Consider the following 13,253-nt stretch of genomic DNA (forward strand, 5'->3'; position numbering starts at 1 on the left):
AATGGTATGGACCTAACAGAAGCAGAAGATATTAAGAAGACATGGCAAGAATACACAGAAGAACTGTACAAAAAAGATCTTCATGACCCAGCTAATCACGATGGTGTGATCACTGACCTAGAGCCAGACATCCTGGAATGTGAAGTCAAGTGGGCCTTAGAAAGCATCACTACGAACAAAGCTAGTGGAGGTGATGGCATTCCAGTTGAGCTATTCCAAATCCTGAAAGATGATGCTGTGAAAGTGCTGCACTCAATATGCCAGCACATTTGGAAAACTCAGCAGTGGCCACAGGACTGGAAAAGGTCAGTTTTCATTCTAATCCCAAAGAAAGGCAATGCCAAAGAATGCTCAAACTACCGCACAATTGCACTCATCTCACACACTAGTAAAGTAATGCTCAGAATTCTCCAAGCCAGGCTTCAGCAATATGTGAACCATGAACTTCCTGATGTTCAAGCTGGTTTTAGAAAAGCCAGAGGAACCAGAGATCAAATTGCCAACATCCGCTGGATCATGGAAGAAGGAAGAGAGTTCCAGAAAAACATCTATTTCTGCTTTATTGACTATGCCAAAGCCTTTGACTGTGTGGATCACAATAAACTGGAAAATTCTGAAAGAGATGGGAATACCAGACCACCTGATCTGCCTCTTGAGAAATCTGTATGCAGGTCAGGAAGCAACAGTTAGAACTGGACATGGGACAACAGACTGGTTCCAAATAGGAAAAGGAGTTTGTCAAGGCTGTATATTGTCACCCTGTTTATTTAACTTATATGCAGAGTACATCATGAGAAACGCTGGACTGGAAGAAACACAAGCTGGAATCAAGATTGCTGGGAGAAATATCAATAACCTCAGATATGCAGATGACACCACCCTTATGGCAGAAAGTGAAGAGGAACTCAAGAGCCTCTTGATGACAGTGAAAGAGGAGAGTGAAAAAGTTGGCTTAAAGCTCCACATTCAGAAAACGAAGATCATGGCATCCGGTCCCATCACTTCATGGGAAATAGATGGGGAACCAGTGGACACAGTGTCAGACTTTATTTTTCTGGGCTCCAAAATCACTGCAGATGGTGATTGCAGTCACGAAATTAAAAGACGCTTGCTCCTTGGAAGGAAAGTTATGACCAACCTAGATAGCATATTCAAAAGCAGAGACATTACTTTGCCAACAAAGGTCCGTCTAGTCAAGGCTATGGTTTTTCCTGTGGTCATGTATGGATGTGAGAGTTGGACAGTGAAGAAGGCTGAGTGCCAAAGAATTGATGCTTTTGAACTGTGGTGTTGGAGAAGACTCTTGAGAGTCCCTTGGACTGCAAGGAGATCCAACCAGTCCATTCTGAAGGAGATCAGCCCTGGGATTTCTTTGGAAGGAATGATGCTGAAGCTGAAACTCCAGTATTTTGGCCACCTCATGCGAAGAGTTGACTCATTGGAAAAGACTCTGATGCTGGGAGGCATTGGGGGCAGGAGGAGAAGGGGACGACAGAGGATGAGATGGCTGGATGGCGTCACTGACTCGATGGACATGACTCTGAGTGAACTCCGGGAGTTGGTGATGGACAGGGAGGCCTGGTGTGCTACGATTCATGGGGTCACAAAGAGTCGGACACGACTGAGCGACTGATCTGATGTCATCTGAAGGTAACATATACAGATGACACCACCCTAATGGCAGAGAGCGAAGAGGAACTAAAGAGTCTCTTGATGAGGGTGAAAGAAGAGAGTGAAGAAGCTGGCTTAAAACTCAATATTCAAAAAACTAAGATCATGGCATCCATTCCCATCACTTCACGGCAAATAGATGGGGAAAAAGTGGAAACAGTGACAGATTTTGTTTTCTTGGGCTTCAAAATCACTGTGGACGGTGACTGCAGCCAGGAAATTAAAAGATGCTTTCTCCTTGGAAGAAAAGCTACGACAAACCTATACCCCATATTAAAAAGCAGACATATAACTTTGCAGACAAATGTCTGTATAATTAAAGCTATGGTTTTTCGAGTAGTCTTGTATGGATGTGAGAGTTGGACTATAAAGAAAGCTGTGCACTGAAGGATTGATGCTTTTTAACTATGGTATTGGAGAAGACACTCGAGAGTCCCTTGGACTGCAAGGAGATCCAACCAGTCCATCTTAAAGGACATCAGTCCTGAGTGTTCATTAGAAGGGCTGATGCTGAAGCTGAAGCCCCAACACTTTGGTCACCTGATGCAAAGAACCAACTCATTAGCAAAGCCCCTGAAGCTGGGAAAGATTGAAGGCAGGAGAAGGGGACGGGAGAGGATCAGATGGTTGGATGGCATCACCAACTTGATGGACGTGAGTTTGAGCAAGCTCTGGGAGATCGTGAAGGACAGGGAAGCCTGGAGTGCTGCAGTCCCTGGGGTCACAAAGAGTTGGACATGAGTTAGTGACTGAACGACAACAAAGATAACAGTGACTGCAAGAAGTTCATTTCTCTCTTAAAGAAGAAACCCAGGGTTACGTGACCCTGAAGTGGTATCAGGACTCCAGCTGCCCTCAAGGATCAGGGTGTCTCCTTGCTTCTTCCTCAGCAGTGGCTTCTATCTGCAAGGTCACCTTGTCGTCTAAGGTGGCTGCAGGAGTGCCAGCCATCATGTCATCATCTCTGCTTTGGTGAGCAGAGAAGGTGAAATTGGAATGGGAGAAGTAGGACTCTTCCTGGTTACCTGGTCCAGTATTATGGAACCTTCCCTGAGGCACCTCCCAATACTTTCCTGCTCTATCTCACTCTCACACTTAGCTGAGAGGCAGACAGAGGTCACCCAATTGAAAGAGTTTGTTGAGAAACAAGCCACTTGACAGGGTCAGCTGTGGGCTGGACACAGATGAGGGAGAACAATGGGAAGCAACTGCTCTGCACGCGGGGTAGAGGCCAAGTTGCGGTGGGGAGGCCCCGTGGAGCTGAGCGGGCCTCACGCAGAGCACTCCCCGGTCAAAGGGCACATCAGGTTTGCCCCCGTGGAGCTGAGCGGGCCTCATGCAGAGCACTCCCCAAAGGGCACATCAGGTTTGCACGCTGGAATTTCTGGGTGGCTCGGGGAGTGGACAGAAATGGCCAGCCCATGAGGCTTGCTCCCAGCAGAGGGGGCGCAGAGACTCCGGAGCCTGGAGACAGCTGTCAGGCAGGTGACGTGGCCCTCAGGGCAGGGCGGCACAGAGCAGGAGGCCTGTCTGTGTGGACAGGCCCAGGGCGGGGAGGGGGGCCAGTGGCCCAGGCGCAGAGCCCAGGACCTCATTCCGGGAGGGGCCTGTGGAGGAGGCCAGCTCTGTGCCAGGAGCTGCCACAGCCTGGGGGAGTGTCTCTTCCTGTTGCCTGTGGGCACTGGGGGCTCACTGGCTGCTGAGCACGGGCCCTCCCAGCCGACGACCCTGTCTCCCTCTCTTGGCCGGAGCCTTTTCATCTTGTCAACACGAGCCCCTGTGTCAGGGCCTTGGGCCCGCGGAGGAGGCTGCTCCCTTGGCTTTCTGGGTGCAGGCCCCTCCCCACCCTGCCTGACCAGCGGTGGTTCTGTCCTTGAGCCTGGCCACTGTTGCACCGTCACCAAGCCCTGACCTGCTGTGATGAGGTCTGCACACAGGACAGGGACACAGCTCACGGGCCGTGGGCTCCTCTTCCAGGAGGTTCCCTGGTGTCCCCGATGGGCTGCCCTGGCGGGAAAGGGCGGGCTCTGGGGGCTGGGGGCACGCGGACACTTATGGGGCCCTGGCTCCTTCAGTGCTGAGCTAAGAGCTTAGAGGCATTTGTGAAGCTGTGCATTGACTGTGTTTAAGGTATTTTAACACGAAGGTGATTTTCTAGCAAATAAAGAGTTCGGAGAAAAGTAATGGGACAATTCACAACGATACATGCTCAGTAAAGTTCCTCACAGCTTTGCTCGTGACAGCAGACTTGGCATCGAGTTCAGGGATCGAGGCCGGGTAGGCAGACTGCACCCCAGCTGCGGGCCGGGCGACGCCAGACGTTCAGAAGCACGGGTCCCGCGGCGTGCTGTGGGAGAGGAGCAGGCCCGCGATTCCCTTCAGGCACCGGAGACGCGTGGACGTTGGCCCCACAGTGGGGACGACGGGCGACCTTTATCATCGTGTGTGTCGTCCTGTTTATTTACCTGTTTCCAATTTTTCCTAAAACGAAAATCCACTGCTTGCGTAATAAAAAATACTCAAAGGGATCAGAAAAAGAGTCCCATTGCTCATTTCTCTGAGACAAACCCGGTTGCCATGGAGACCGGGTGGTTGTCAAGGCAGCGATTGGCCAGTGCTGGAGGCGGGTGGGTGCTCGCCTGGAGCCCAAGCCGGTGCAGCCCTCTGACCGCACTGCGGATCCGAACAGCATGGACGGGGCGGACGTGTGGGCCAAGACTTTGGTGCAGCTAATGGCCCAGACGAAGCCCAAGGACATCTGGGAGCTGGTCCCCCAGGAGAACCTGGCCTCAGGGCACCTGGACAGCAGCGGTTTCCAGTACCGGCTTCGGGGGCTCTCGAGGTGCGGCTGGGGGGCCTCCTGTGGGGTCCCTGGAGGTGGGGTGGGGGGGGCGAGTTTGCCTCGCCACCAGCCAGTGCTGGATGTGGCCTGGGCCTTGAGGGAGGCAGGAGCAGCGTGTGTCTGCCTGGCCTTGGCACCCAACAGGTGGGTGGGGGGGCCGGGAGCTCCCCGTCCCTTCTGGGCAGTGGGGGTGTTGGGGGAGCTGTGTGTCCGTTACCTGCATCGCAGGCGAGCTGAGTCCCTGCCTGCTGGGCACCTCCAGGCCAGTCTGGGGGCCCAGCCCAGGGGCAGCTGGTGGGATGGGGGATGGCTGCCCGCCTGTGGCAGACTTTGTTCACCGCAGCATCTCCTCGTTTCCATGGCAGCGCTAACAGCTGGAGCAGGGTGGGTCTCTGCCCTGCCCTGCAGAGGGCCTGAGCGGATGGACCCTCATGGAGGGCTTGGGCCCAAGAAGGAAGAGGCAGTCCTGGCCTGGGCTGTGGCCGAGCAGGGGCCACGTCGGGAGCCCCGGGGACCGTGGGTCCCCACGTGAGCCGTGCCCTCCCAGCGTCAGACAAGCAGCCACAGGCGACCGGCCGAGGGTCTCCCAGGGGCCAGCCGGGAGGGCGCCGGCGGGAGAGGGGGCTGTGTGGACCCCGTGGGCAGCTGTCCTTTGACACGGATGCCCCCGCTCCCCCGTGTCTGAAGCGCCGGGAGTCAGGAGTGCGGTGAGAGGCTGGCTTTCCCAGGTGTCAGGAAGTGACAGCATCGGAGGCTCCTTCCCACCCGTGACTGTCCTGGGAGGAGCCGCTGCTCACGGGCTGGACAAGCAGCCTGAGCACTGGTCGGTGTGTGGTTTTCACAGGCACAGACGCGCCAGCTGGTGGGACGGTCACTAGTGCAGACCCACGTCTCCACGTCCAGCCATGACGCGCCGCGTAATTAACAAATAAAGGAGGAAGTTCAGTACCAAGGACACCACATGTGTCCAGGTGCTCCCCAGCCATGCGTGGCAGGAGGCTGCAGGTGGGGGTGTGGGGGGTGGAAAGCCCACCATCAGGGGAAGGTCTGGTGGATCAGCCCGAGGGTTACTCAGCTGGAGAGACGGGGACACAGGGCCTTGGCCCCCGGAGCAGCGCCGTTGCACATGAGGGGTGGGCACGCAGTCCCGGTGCGCTGGCCCAGGGCCACAGGGCCACCCAGCCTCCCAGCCACCCCCCACGCCCAGTTCTCCCCGCACCCCTCATGGCCCCTCTCCCGGGGGACGGGCTCCCCAGGCCCTTTGTGCAGCCCCCTGCCCTATCCCCTGGGCACCACAGATGGCCCTCCCTCCCGCGGGGTCCTGGTGGTGTCTCCTAGGGGCGCTGAGACCCACGCCGCTGGGACAGAGCAGCAGCAGATGTAGCGCTGAGCCCAGAGGGGCCCAGGCAGTGCGCTTGGCCACCCGGGGCATGCTGGGGCCAAAGGATGGAAGGCGTCTGCTTGGGCTCCTCAGGCTGGCAGGCCGCGGGGGCGCACACACGTGGGGGGTACGCACGGGCTGGAGCCTCAAGGGTGCGTACGGGCTGTGGGGTCTCAGGGGCGCACACGAGCTGTGGGGTCTCAGGGGCGCACACGAGCTGTGGGGTCTCGGGGGCACGCACGGGCTGTGGGGCTTCAGGGGTGCTCACGGGCGGGGGCCTCGAGGGTGCGCACAGGCTGTGGGGCCTCGGGGGCGTGCAGGGCAGGCTCCGGCCGAGCCCTCGCCCCCCGGCCTCTCTCCTCCGCAGGCTCCAGTGCGGTCGCTGCCAGTGGGGCTGGGCCTCGGCCCACGTGCACGTGCTCTTCCACCTGTGGTGGGACGAGGCAGGCCGGCGTGGGCTGGTCAAGATGCGGGTCTGGGGCCAGCGGTGCCGGCTGTGCCCGCCCGGCGGGGCCGAGTGCCGTGTCAGCCTGCTGAGCGTGCGGCTCTTCCTGGGCAAGCTGGTGCGGTTCATCGAGCGCAAGTGCTACGCGGAGGGTCCCGGCTCCGACCAGGGCCCCGAGGTCTGCTTCGGCGAACGCTGTGAGGCCTGCGACCTGGGAGTCTGCTTCTTCCAGCAGCCGCCTGACCCCGCCTGGGGGCCCGAGGGCAGGAGCTCCGGCAGCATCAAGGGCAGGTTCACCCTGTACTCCAGCGGCGACGAGGCTGCCCCCGCCACCAGCAGGCAGCTGCGTACGCTGGGCCGCGGGCTGCTGGTCGACCGCCCACGGGGCTGCACCCCCGACGCCATCGCCGTTCCCTTGTACGCAGCCGACCTCATCAGGAGCCCCATCGCCGAGGGCAGGGACTTCTGCGGCCAGGCCGAGGAGGTCGTCACCATCCCCTTCTGCCTCGGGCACAGGGCCCAGGGGCTGGCGGGTGAGTCAGCAGGCCGGCAGCACATCATCGGCAGGGGCTCCCTCTACCTGCCCGCCAACCCCAAGGCCACGTCCAAGGGTAGGCGCTTCCCGGTGAGCATCAAAGCCCCCGTCTTCCACGGCCAGGGGCTCCTGCTCAGCGGCGCGAAGGCAACCACAGGCTTCATCTGCCAAGGGCTCGGCTGTGTCTCTGAACCCGACGAGGACGGGGATGAGGGCGAGGGCGAGGACGAGGGTGCCGACTGGGGCGCCCCGTCCAGCAGCACCAGGCTTGTCCCGGTTGGAGGCAGCCCGCGGCCCATGACCTACATCGTGGGCCTCATGGACAACGGGGAGGGCTCGGTCACCTTCCCCTCCTCCTTGACCGACGTGCTCCTGGAAGACGCCGACGCGTTCGACCTGGTGTACGGCTCCCTCACCTTCCCTTTCATGTTCGCCTACGAGGGCAGAGTGGCGGCCTCCTCTGCCAGTGGCCCCGAAGGCAAAGGGCAGGTGGCTGGCGGCGGCGGCCCCCCTGCCGAGGGCCGTGAGCGCCTCCCGGGGACCGACGTGGGCGGCTGGGTGCCCCTCGGCGAGGGCTCCGTCACCGTCCCCTTCTCTGTCTTCAGCATCATCCAAAGCAAGAGCTCCGGGCGCAAGGCCAGGGGCCCTCAAGGCGATGGCCTGGCGCCCCAGGGCTCGTCCAAGAAGCGGAAGCAGCCAGGACCCCGTGCATCCAGGTTCCGCCCCCCGCCCCCCGGGGACGAGGGCTTCTGCTGGGCCGAGGGCTTCTGCTTTGACCCTTACGAAGAGGTCTGGATCTGGGTCTCGCTGGCCGTCTGTGTCCTCTGGATAATGTACCTGTGCAAGTTCAGCCCCGACCGCTCCCCGTGGGTATGAAGGGCGGTGCCTCCCGTCGCTCCCCTGGGGACCCCCTCCAGGGGGGCTGCCCGGGCGCCTGGTGAGCAGAGACCCCTGCCCCCGGCCGCCCCGACAGCACTGCTTCCATGTTGCATCTCCGCGGTGAGTCCTGGTGTCATGGAAACTCATGCCATGGCCACCCCCCGAGCTGACCGCGTGTGTCCCAGGCACTCTGTATGTGTGTTACACGTCAATAAAACAAGAGTTAAGAGGCAGCAGCCACATAAGTCTCCCACTGAGCTGAGGGTGTGCAGGAGAGGGTGGTGGGGCACAGGGGCCAGCCGACCCCTGGGGTCCTGGTCCCCCCAGTGACCCTTTCCTGCGGTGCCATTAGATCTCTGGACGTGACGCTCGGGCTGGTTCAGCACAAGCTGCGGAGGGTGGGAGACCAACACCACCTCCTCGGGAAGATGAAAGCCCCTCTAGGTGTGGTTGGAGACCACCCCCTCCCCAGGGCCCCAGGAGCTGAGGAGGCACCTTCCCCGAGGGAGGGGCAGAGGACCACCCAGCATTTTACCAGATTTTGTTCATGGTTCCTGGAACATTTTCATCCACGCGCTTTTCAAGAAGCGCCATCTGCTTGAGGTTCCCTGTGTCTACACCCTGGATTCCCATCTTCATGGCCCAGGATCCAGTTCTAAGGGGCAGGGGTGTTGGGCCATGTGGGTCCCAGGCATCAGGGGATGACCACGGGCAGCTGGGCGGGGTCACCCTGTCCCTCCCCTCACACAGATTGGCCCCAGGGCCCTGGGGTCTGAGACTTGGGTCCCCGGTCGGATGGGAGGTTTGGGAAGGCTTGCCTCATGGGGAGGGGTAGGTGGCCAGACTCTCTGCTGCAGGGCCCTCTGTCCACAGGGCCCTCTGTCCACAGGGCCAGGGCGGATCTGGGAGATTAGACCTCAGGCTGACTCCAGGTGAGGAAGAAGGATGGGGAGGGGTCCCCACAGAGGGGCTGCCTGGACGGAGGGAGGGGGGTGGGCTTTGACGTCAGCATCCTGCCCAACGGAACCCCACATGACACCAGGGCGCAGAAGGCTCTGGGCCTCGAGGCTTGACACTCACACAGCCGAGCAGAGCCAGCCAGAGCACTGCAGCCAGGCTCCCCCTTTTCTGATACACTAACCACTGGATCAGGACACAACTCCAGAGTTCTGTCTACACCGGGTGAGACCTCACTCCTAGGGCAGGGCCCGCCCTTCCACCCTGAGTGTTCTGTCTACACCAGGTGAGACCTCACTCTTAGGGCAGTACCTGCCCTCCCACTCTGGGTGTTATGTCTACACTGGGTGAGATCTCACTCCTAGGATATGACCCGCCCTCCCACCTTGAGTGTTCTGTCTACACTGGTGAGACCCCTCTCCTAGGGCAGGATGCACCGCCCTCCTCCCTGGGAAGCAGCTGTTGGGGGGCTGTGGTGCCCATAGTGGTACCTCTGTCTTCAGACCTGTGGTCTCCCCTGGGGCAGCCCCCATTGAAGTGCTGGTCACCGCATGATTTCCAGCTTCTAGATAAATAGAAATTGCTTCTGAGATGCAAAGCTGTCCCTGGATGGCTCAGACCGACCACACAGGGCCGCAGTAGAGAACTTCAGGGCTGGCCACCGTCCCTGCGGACTCAACAAGCTTCCCTCTGGGCGCCTGACTTAGAGGCTCGAGGCCCAGTCACCCTTGGTCCTGAGGGTCTGTGGCCGCTGCCTCTGGACCACCCCCTCCAGAGCAGAGGGCTCACACCGGCGCCCGTTTTCTGGGGTCTCCCGATGGTCATCCAGGCCCCCAGGCCAGCAGTGACCTGCCCACCCCGACACCACTGGCCCGCGCTGTCCTCACGGTCCTGGGCCTGCTGCACCCACAGTGACGCGTGTGCCCCCCCGCCCTGCGGCCGCACGGGGACCTCCGCTCTGCCCTTCCCGCGGCTGCCGCCCAGCGGGGTGCAGAGAAGGGGGTGTGGTCCCCTTACAGCCCCTGGGCCTTCAGCGCCTCTCGCCCTGGGAACCGGCCAAGAGGGGTGTCCCCTCGGGCGTGACCGCTCAGGAGGACCGGAGCCGAGAGCGCGGGGACCCCAGGGCCCTCCAGCGGGGTTGGGGGGACGCAGCATCACGGAAGGCGGGGACCCAGCCCGCGCCGAGGTCCTCCGCATCCGCGGGCTCTCTGCAGCGCTACGGCCCCTCCCCAAGCCCGGGCGCCCCACCCCCGCCTTCTGCCCCCAGCGCCAGCCCCTCCCCCAGCGCCGGGCCCGCCCCCAGGTCGGCCGCCCCGCAAGCCCGGCCGCCGCGCGGTCCTGCGCGCCCTCGTGTGGCCGCTGGCGGGAAGCGCAGCCCTGTGATGCCGGGAAGGTACTTGTTCAGTCGTGTCTGACTCTGCGATCCCACGGATTGCAGCACGCCAGGCCTCCCTGTCCATCGCCACCTCCCGGAGTCCACCCAAACCCATGTCCCTTGAGTCGGTGATGCCATCCAACCATCTCATCTTCTATCGTCCCCTTCTCCTCCTGTCCTCAATCTTTCCCAGCATCAGGGTCTTTTCCAATGAGTCAGTTCTTCGCAACAGGTGGCCAAAGTATTGGAGCTTCAGCTTCAACATCAGTCCTTCCAATGAATATTCAGGGTTGATTTCCTATAGGATGGACTGGTTAGATCTCCTTACAGTCCAAGGAACTCTCAAGAGTCCTCTCCAACACCACAGTTCAAAAGCATCCATTCTTTGGCGCCCAACTTTCTTTATAGTCCAACTCTCACATCCATACATGACAACTGGAAAAATCATAGCCTTGACAAGATGGACCTTTGTTGGCAAAGTAATGTCTCTGGTTTTTAGTATGCTGTCTAGGCTGGTCATAGCTTTTTTCCAAGGAGCAAGTGTCTTTTAATTTCATGGCTGCAGTTATCATCTGCAGTGATTTTGGAGCCCAGAAAAATAGTCTGTCACTGTTTCCACCTCCCCCCCTTCTATTTCCCATGAATGATGGGACCGGATGCCATCATCTTAGTTTTTTGAATGTTGAGTTTTAAGCCAGCTTTTTCATTCTCTTCTTTCAACCTCATCAAGGTGAGTTCCACTATTCCTCTTTACTTTCTGCCATAAAGGTGGTTTCATCTGCATAACTGAGGTTATTGATATTTCTCCAAGCAGTCTTGATTCCAGCTTGTGCTTCATCCAGCTTGGAATTTCACATGATGTCCTCTGCATATACATTAAATAAGCAGAGTGACAATACACAGCCTTGATGCGCTCCTTTTCCTATTTGGAAGCAGTGTGTTGTTCCCCGTCCGATTCTAACTGTTGCTTTGTGACCCACACACAGGTTTCTCAGGAGGCAGGCAAGATGGTCTGGTACTCCCGTCTCGTTAAGACTTTTTTCACAGTTTGCTGTGATCCACAGTGAAAGGCTTTAGTGTAGTCAATGACGCAGAAATAGATCTTTTTCTGGAATTCCCTTGCTTTCTCTGTGATCCAGTGGATGTTGGCAATATGATCTCTGTTTCCTCTGCCTTTTCTAAACCCAGCTTGCACATCTCGAAGTTCTTGGTTCACATACTGCTGAAGCCTAGATTGAAGGATTTTAAGCATTGCCTTGCTAGCACGTGAAATGAGTGCAATTGTAAGGTAGCTTGAACATTCTTTGGGGTTGACCTCCTTTGGGAATGTGATGAAAACTGACATTTTCCAGTCCTGTGGCCACGGCTGAGTTTTCCAAATTTGCTGGCATATTGAGTGCAGCATTTTAACAGCATCAACTTTTAGGATTTGGAGTAACTCAGCTGGAATTCCAGAAGGCACTGCTGGTACTTGACTGTTCACTGTTCAGTCAGCAGGTTCCTTAAAACCCAACAAACTCCACCCATTGTTGGTATCACCAGCATTAATTTTCATGAATAATGTTGTTTTTTAGTTACATCGGACTCTTGTGACCCTGTGGATTGAAACCTGCAGGCTCTCAGCAAGAATACTGGAGTGGGTCGCCGTTTCCTCCTCCAGGGGATCTTCCCGACCCAGGGATTGAACCCGTGTCTCCTGCCTGGCAGGGGGATTTTTTACCACTGAACAAAGAGGTAAGCCCTCATGAATAATTAAATTTCAGTTAATTATTTAATAATTCATTCAGAATTCACTCCACTACTCTTGCCTGGAAAATCCCATGGACGGAGGAGCCTGGTGGGCTGCAGTCCAATGGGGTTGCTGAGGGTTGGGCACGACTGAGCGACTTCCCTTTCACTTTTCACTTTCATGCACTGGAGAAGGAAATGGCAACCCATTCCAGTGTTCTTGCCTGGAGAATCCCAGGGATGGCGGAGCCTGGTGGGCTGCCGTCTCTGGGGTACCACAGAGTCGGACACGACTGAAGCGACTCAGCAGCAGCAGGGAGAGGTCACAGGACACAGCAAGGGCACACAGAGCCCTCCTCTCCTCAGGCTGCGTGGGCAGGTTTGGAGGCCACACCCAGGCAGGGGGCTTGACCCGGCCGGCCCTGGTTAGCTGGTGACCAGGAGTGTCTGTGCCCCTCCCGAGGACGGGATTGGGTGGAGAGTGTGGGAGATCCTCCCATAGATGAGGGCTGGGGAGGGTGATCTGGGAGATCTCCTGTCTCAGGACCTGCCCTGCAGGTACCCGGTGGGTGGCTGGGCCCCACTGGCCGCTGGAAGATTAGAGGACAGACTTTGTGTCTGGGCCCCACCCCCTTAGCGTGTGCAGAGCAGCTGCATGAGCTCGCCCTCCTCAGGAGAGCCTTCCTTCCTGGGCCGATGGGCCACGAGGACCCTGACTCACTTCACGTGTGCGGACCTGGATGTGTAAACTCACCAACGTGTGATAGGATGCGCCGCTCTGTCTCAAAAACATTTGTGCATGAGCTTTGACTTCTAACATCGTAACCGTCCTCAGAGCTTCTGGAAGGTCTGTTTCTGGGGTTATAATCCTGAGCTTGGCTAGAATGACGTTTTCTCTTTCTTTCTTGGATTAACTATGGATTAATTTTCATCGACAGTTAGGAACACGTCTGTTTCATCGTCCACACGTTCTCATCAGCCAGGCAGTCTGGCACTGCTTTCTAGAAAGTCTAACAGCTCTGGTCAGAACTGAGCTGGTGAGCGTGGGGTCCCCTGCCACGTGGCCTTGAGTGGACTGGGTGGGACAGATGGCCTTTCCCAGGAAATAAGAGAAATTTTCTAGCCTCTGAGGGCTGGGCTTGCTCCCGGGGCCCTCACAAGAACCGCACGCTCGGTGCACGCGATTTGAACTGATCCGTCCCTTTTCACTACGAAAGTAACATGAATGACCCTAACTCCCAGGAAGGAGGGCTCAGAACCGCTTCCGCCGTGCACTCCCGGGCGCCGCTGGGGCATCTGCCGTTTTTATCCTCAGTCTCTTCTCTGGGTTATCATGCAGTATGCTTACCTCTAGATAAAACAAAATGGGATTTGGGGCGTAGTCTTGGAGATATTGGGGGTGCAGTTCCAGACACTGCGATAAAGTGGATCACATGAATT

The 13,253-nt window shown here is 58.0% G+C and overlaps 1 protein-coding gene across 1 annotated transcript; it reads left to right on the top strand.

Annotated features, from left to right (window-relative positions):
* The first annotated feature begins 4,322 nt into the window (after positions 1–4,322).
* Positions 4,323–7,986, top strand: RTP5 (receptor transporter protein 5 (putative)). The gene is made up of 2 exons (XM_070787097.1): positions 4,323–4,513; positions 6,262–7,986. Exons 1-2 carry the CDS (start codon positions 4,362–4,364, stop codon positions 7,748–7,750), a joined length of 1,641 nt encoding a protein of 546 aa, XP_070643198.1. The 5' UTR covers positions 4,323–4,361; the 3' UTR covers positions 7,751–7,986.
* The last annotated feature ends 5,267 nt before the right edge of the window (positions 7,987–13,253 follow it).

This window comes from Bos indicus, chromosome 3, assembly GCF_029378745.1.
Source record: "Bos indicus isolate NIAB-ARS_2022 breed Sahiwal x Tharparkar chromosome 3, NIAB-ARS_B.indTharparkar_mat_pri_1.0, whole genome shotgun sequence".
Taxonomy (NCBI): domain Eukaryota; kingdom Metazoa; phylum Chordata; class Mammalia; order Artiodactyla; family Bovidae; genus Bos; species Bos indicus.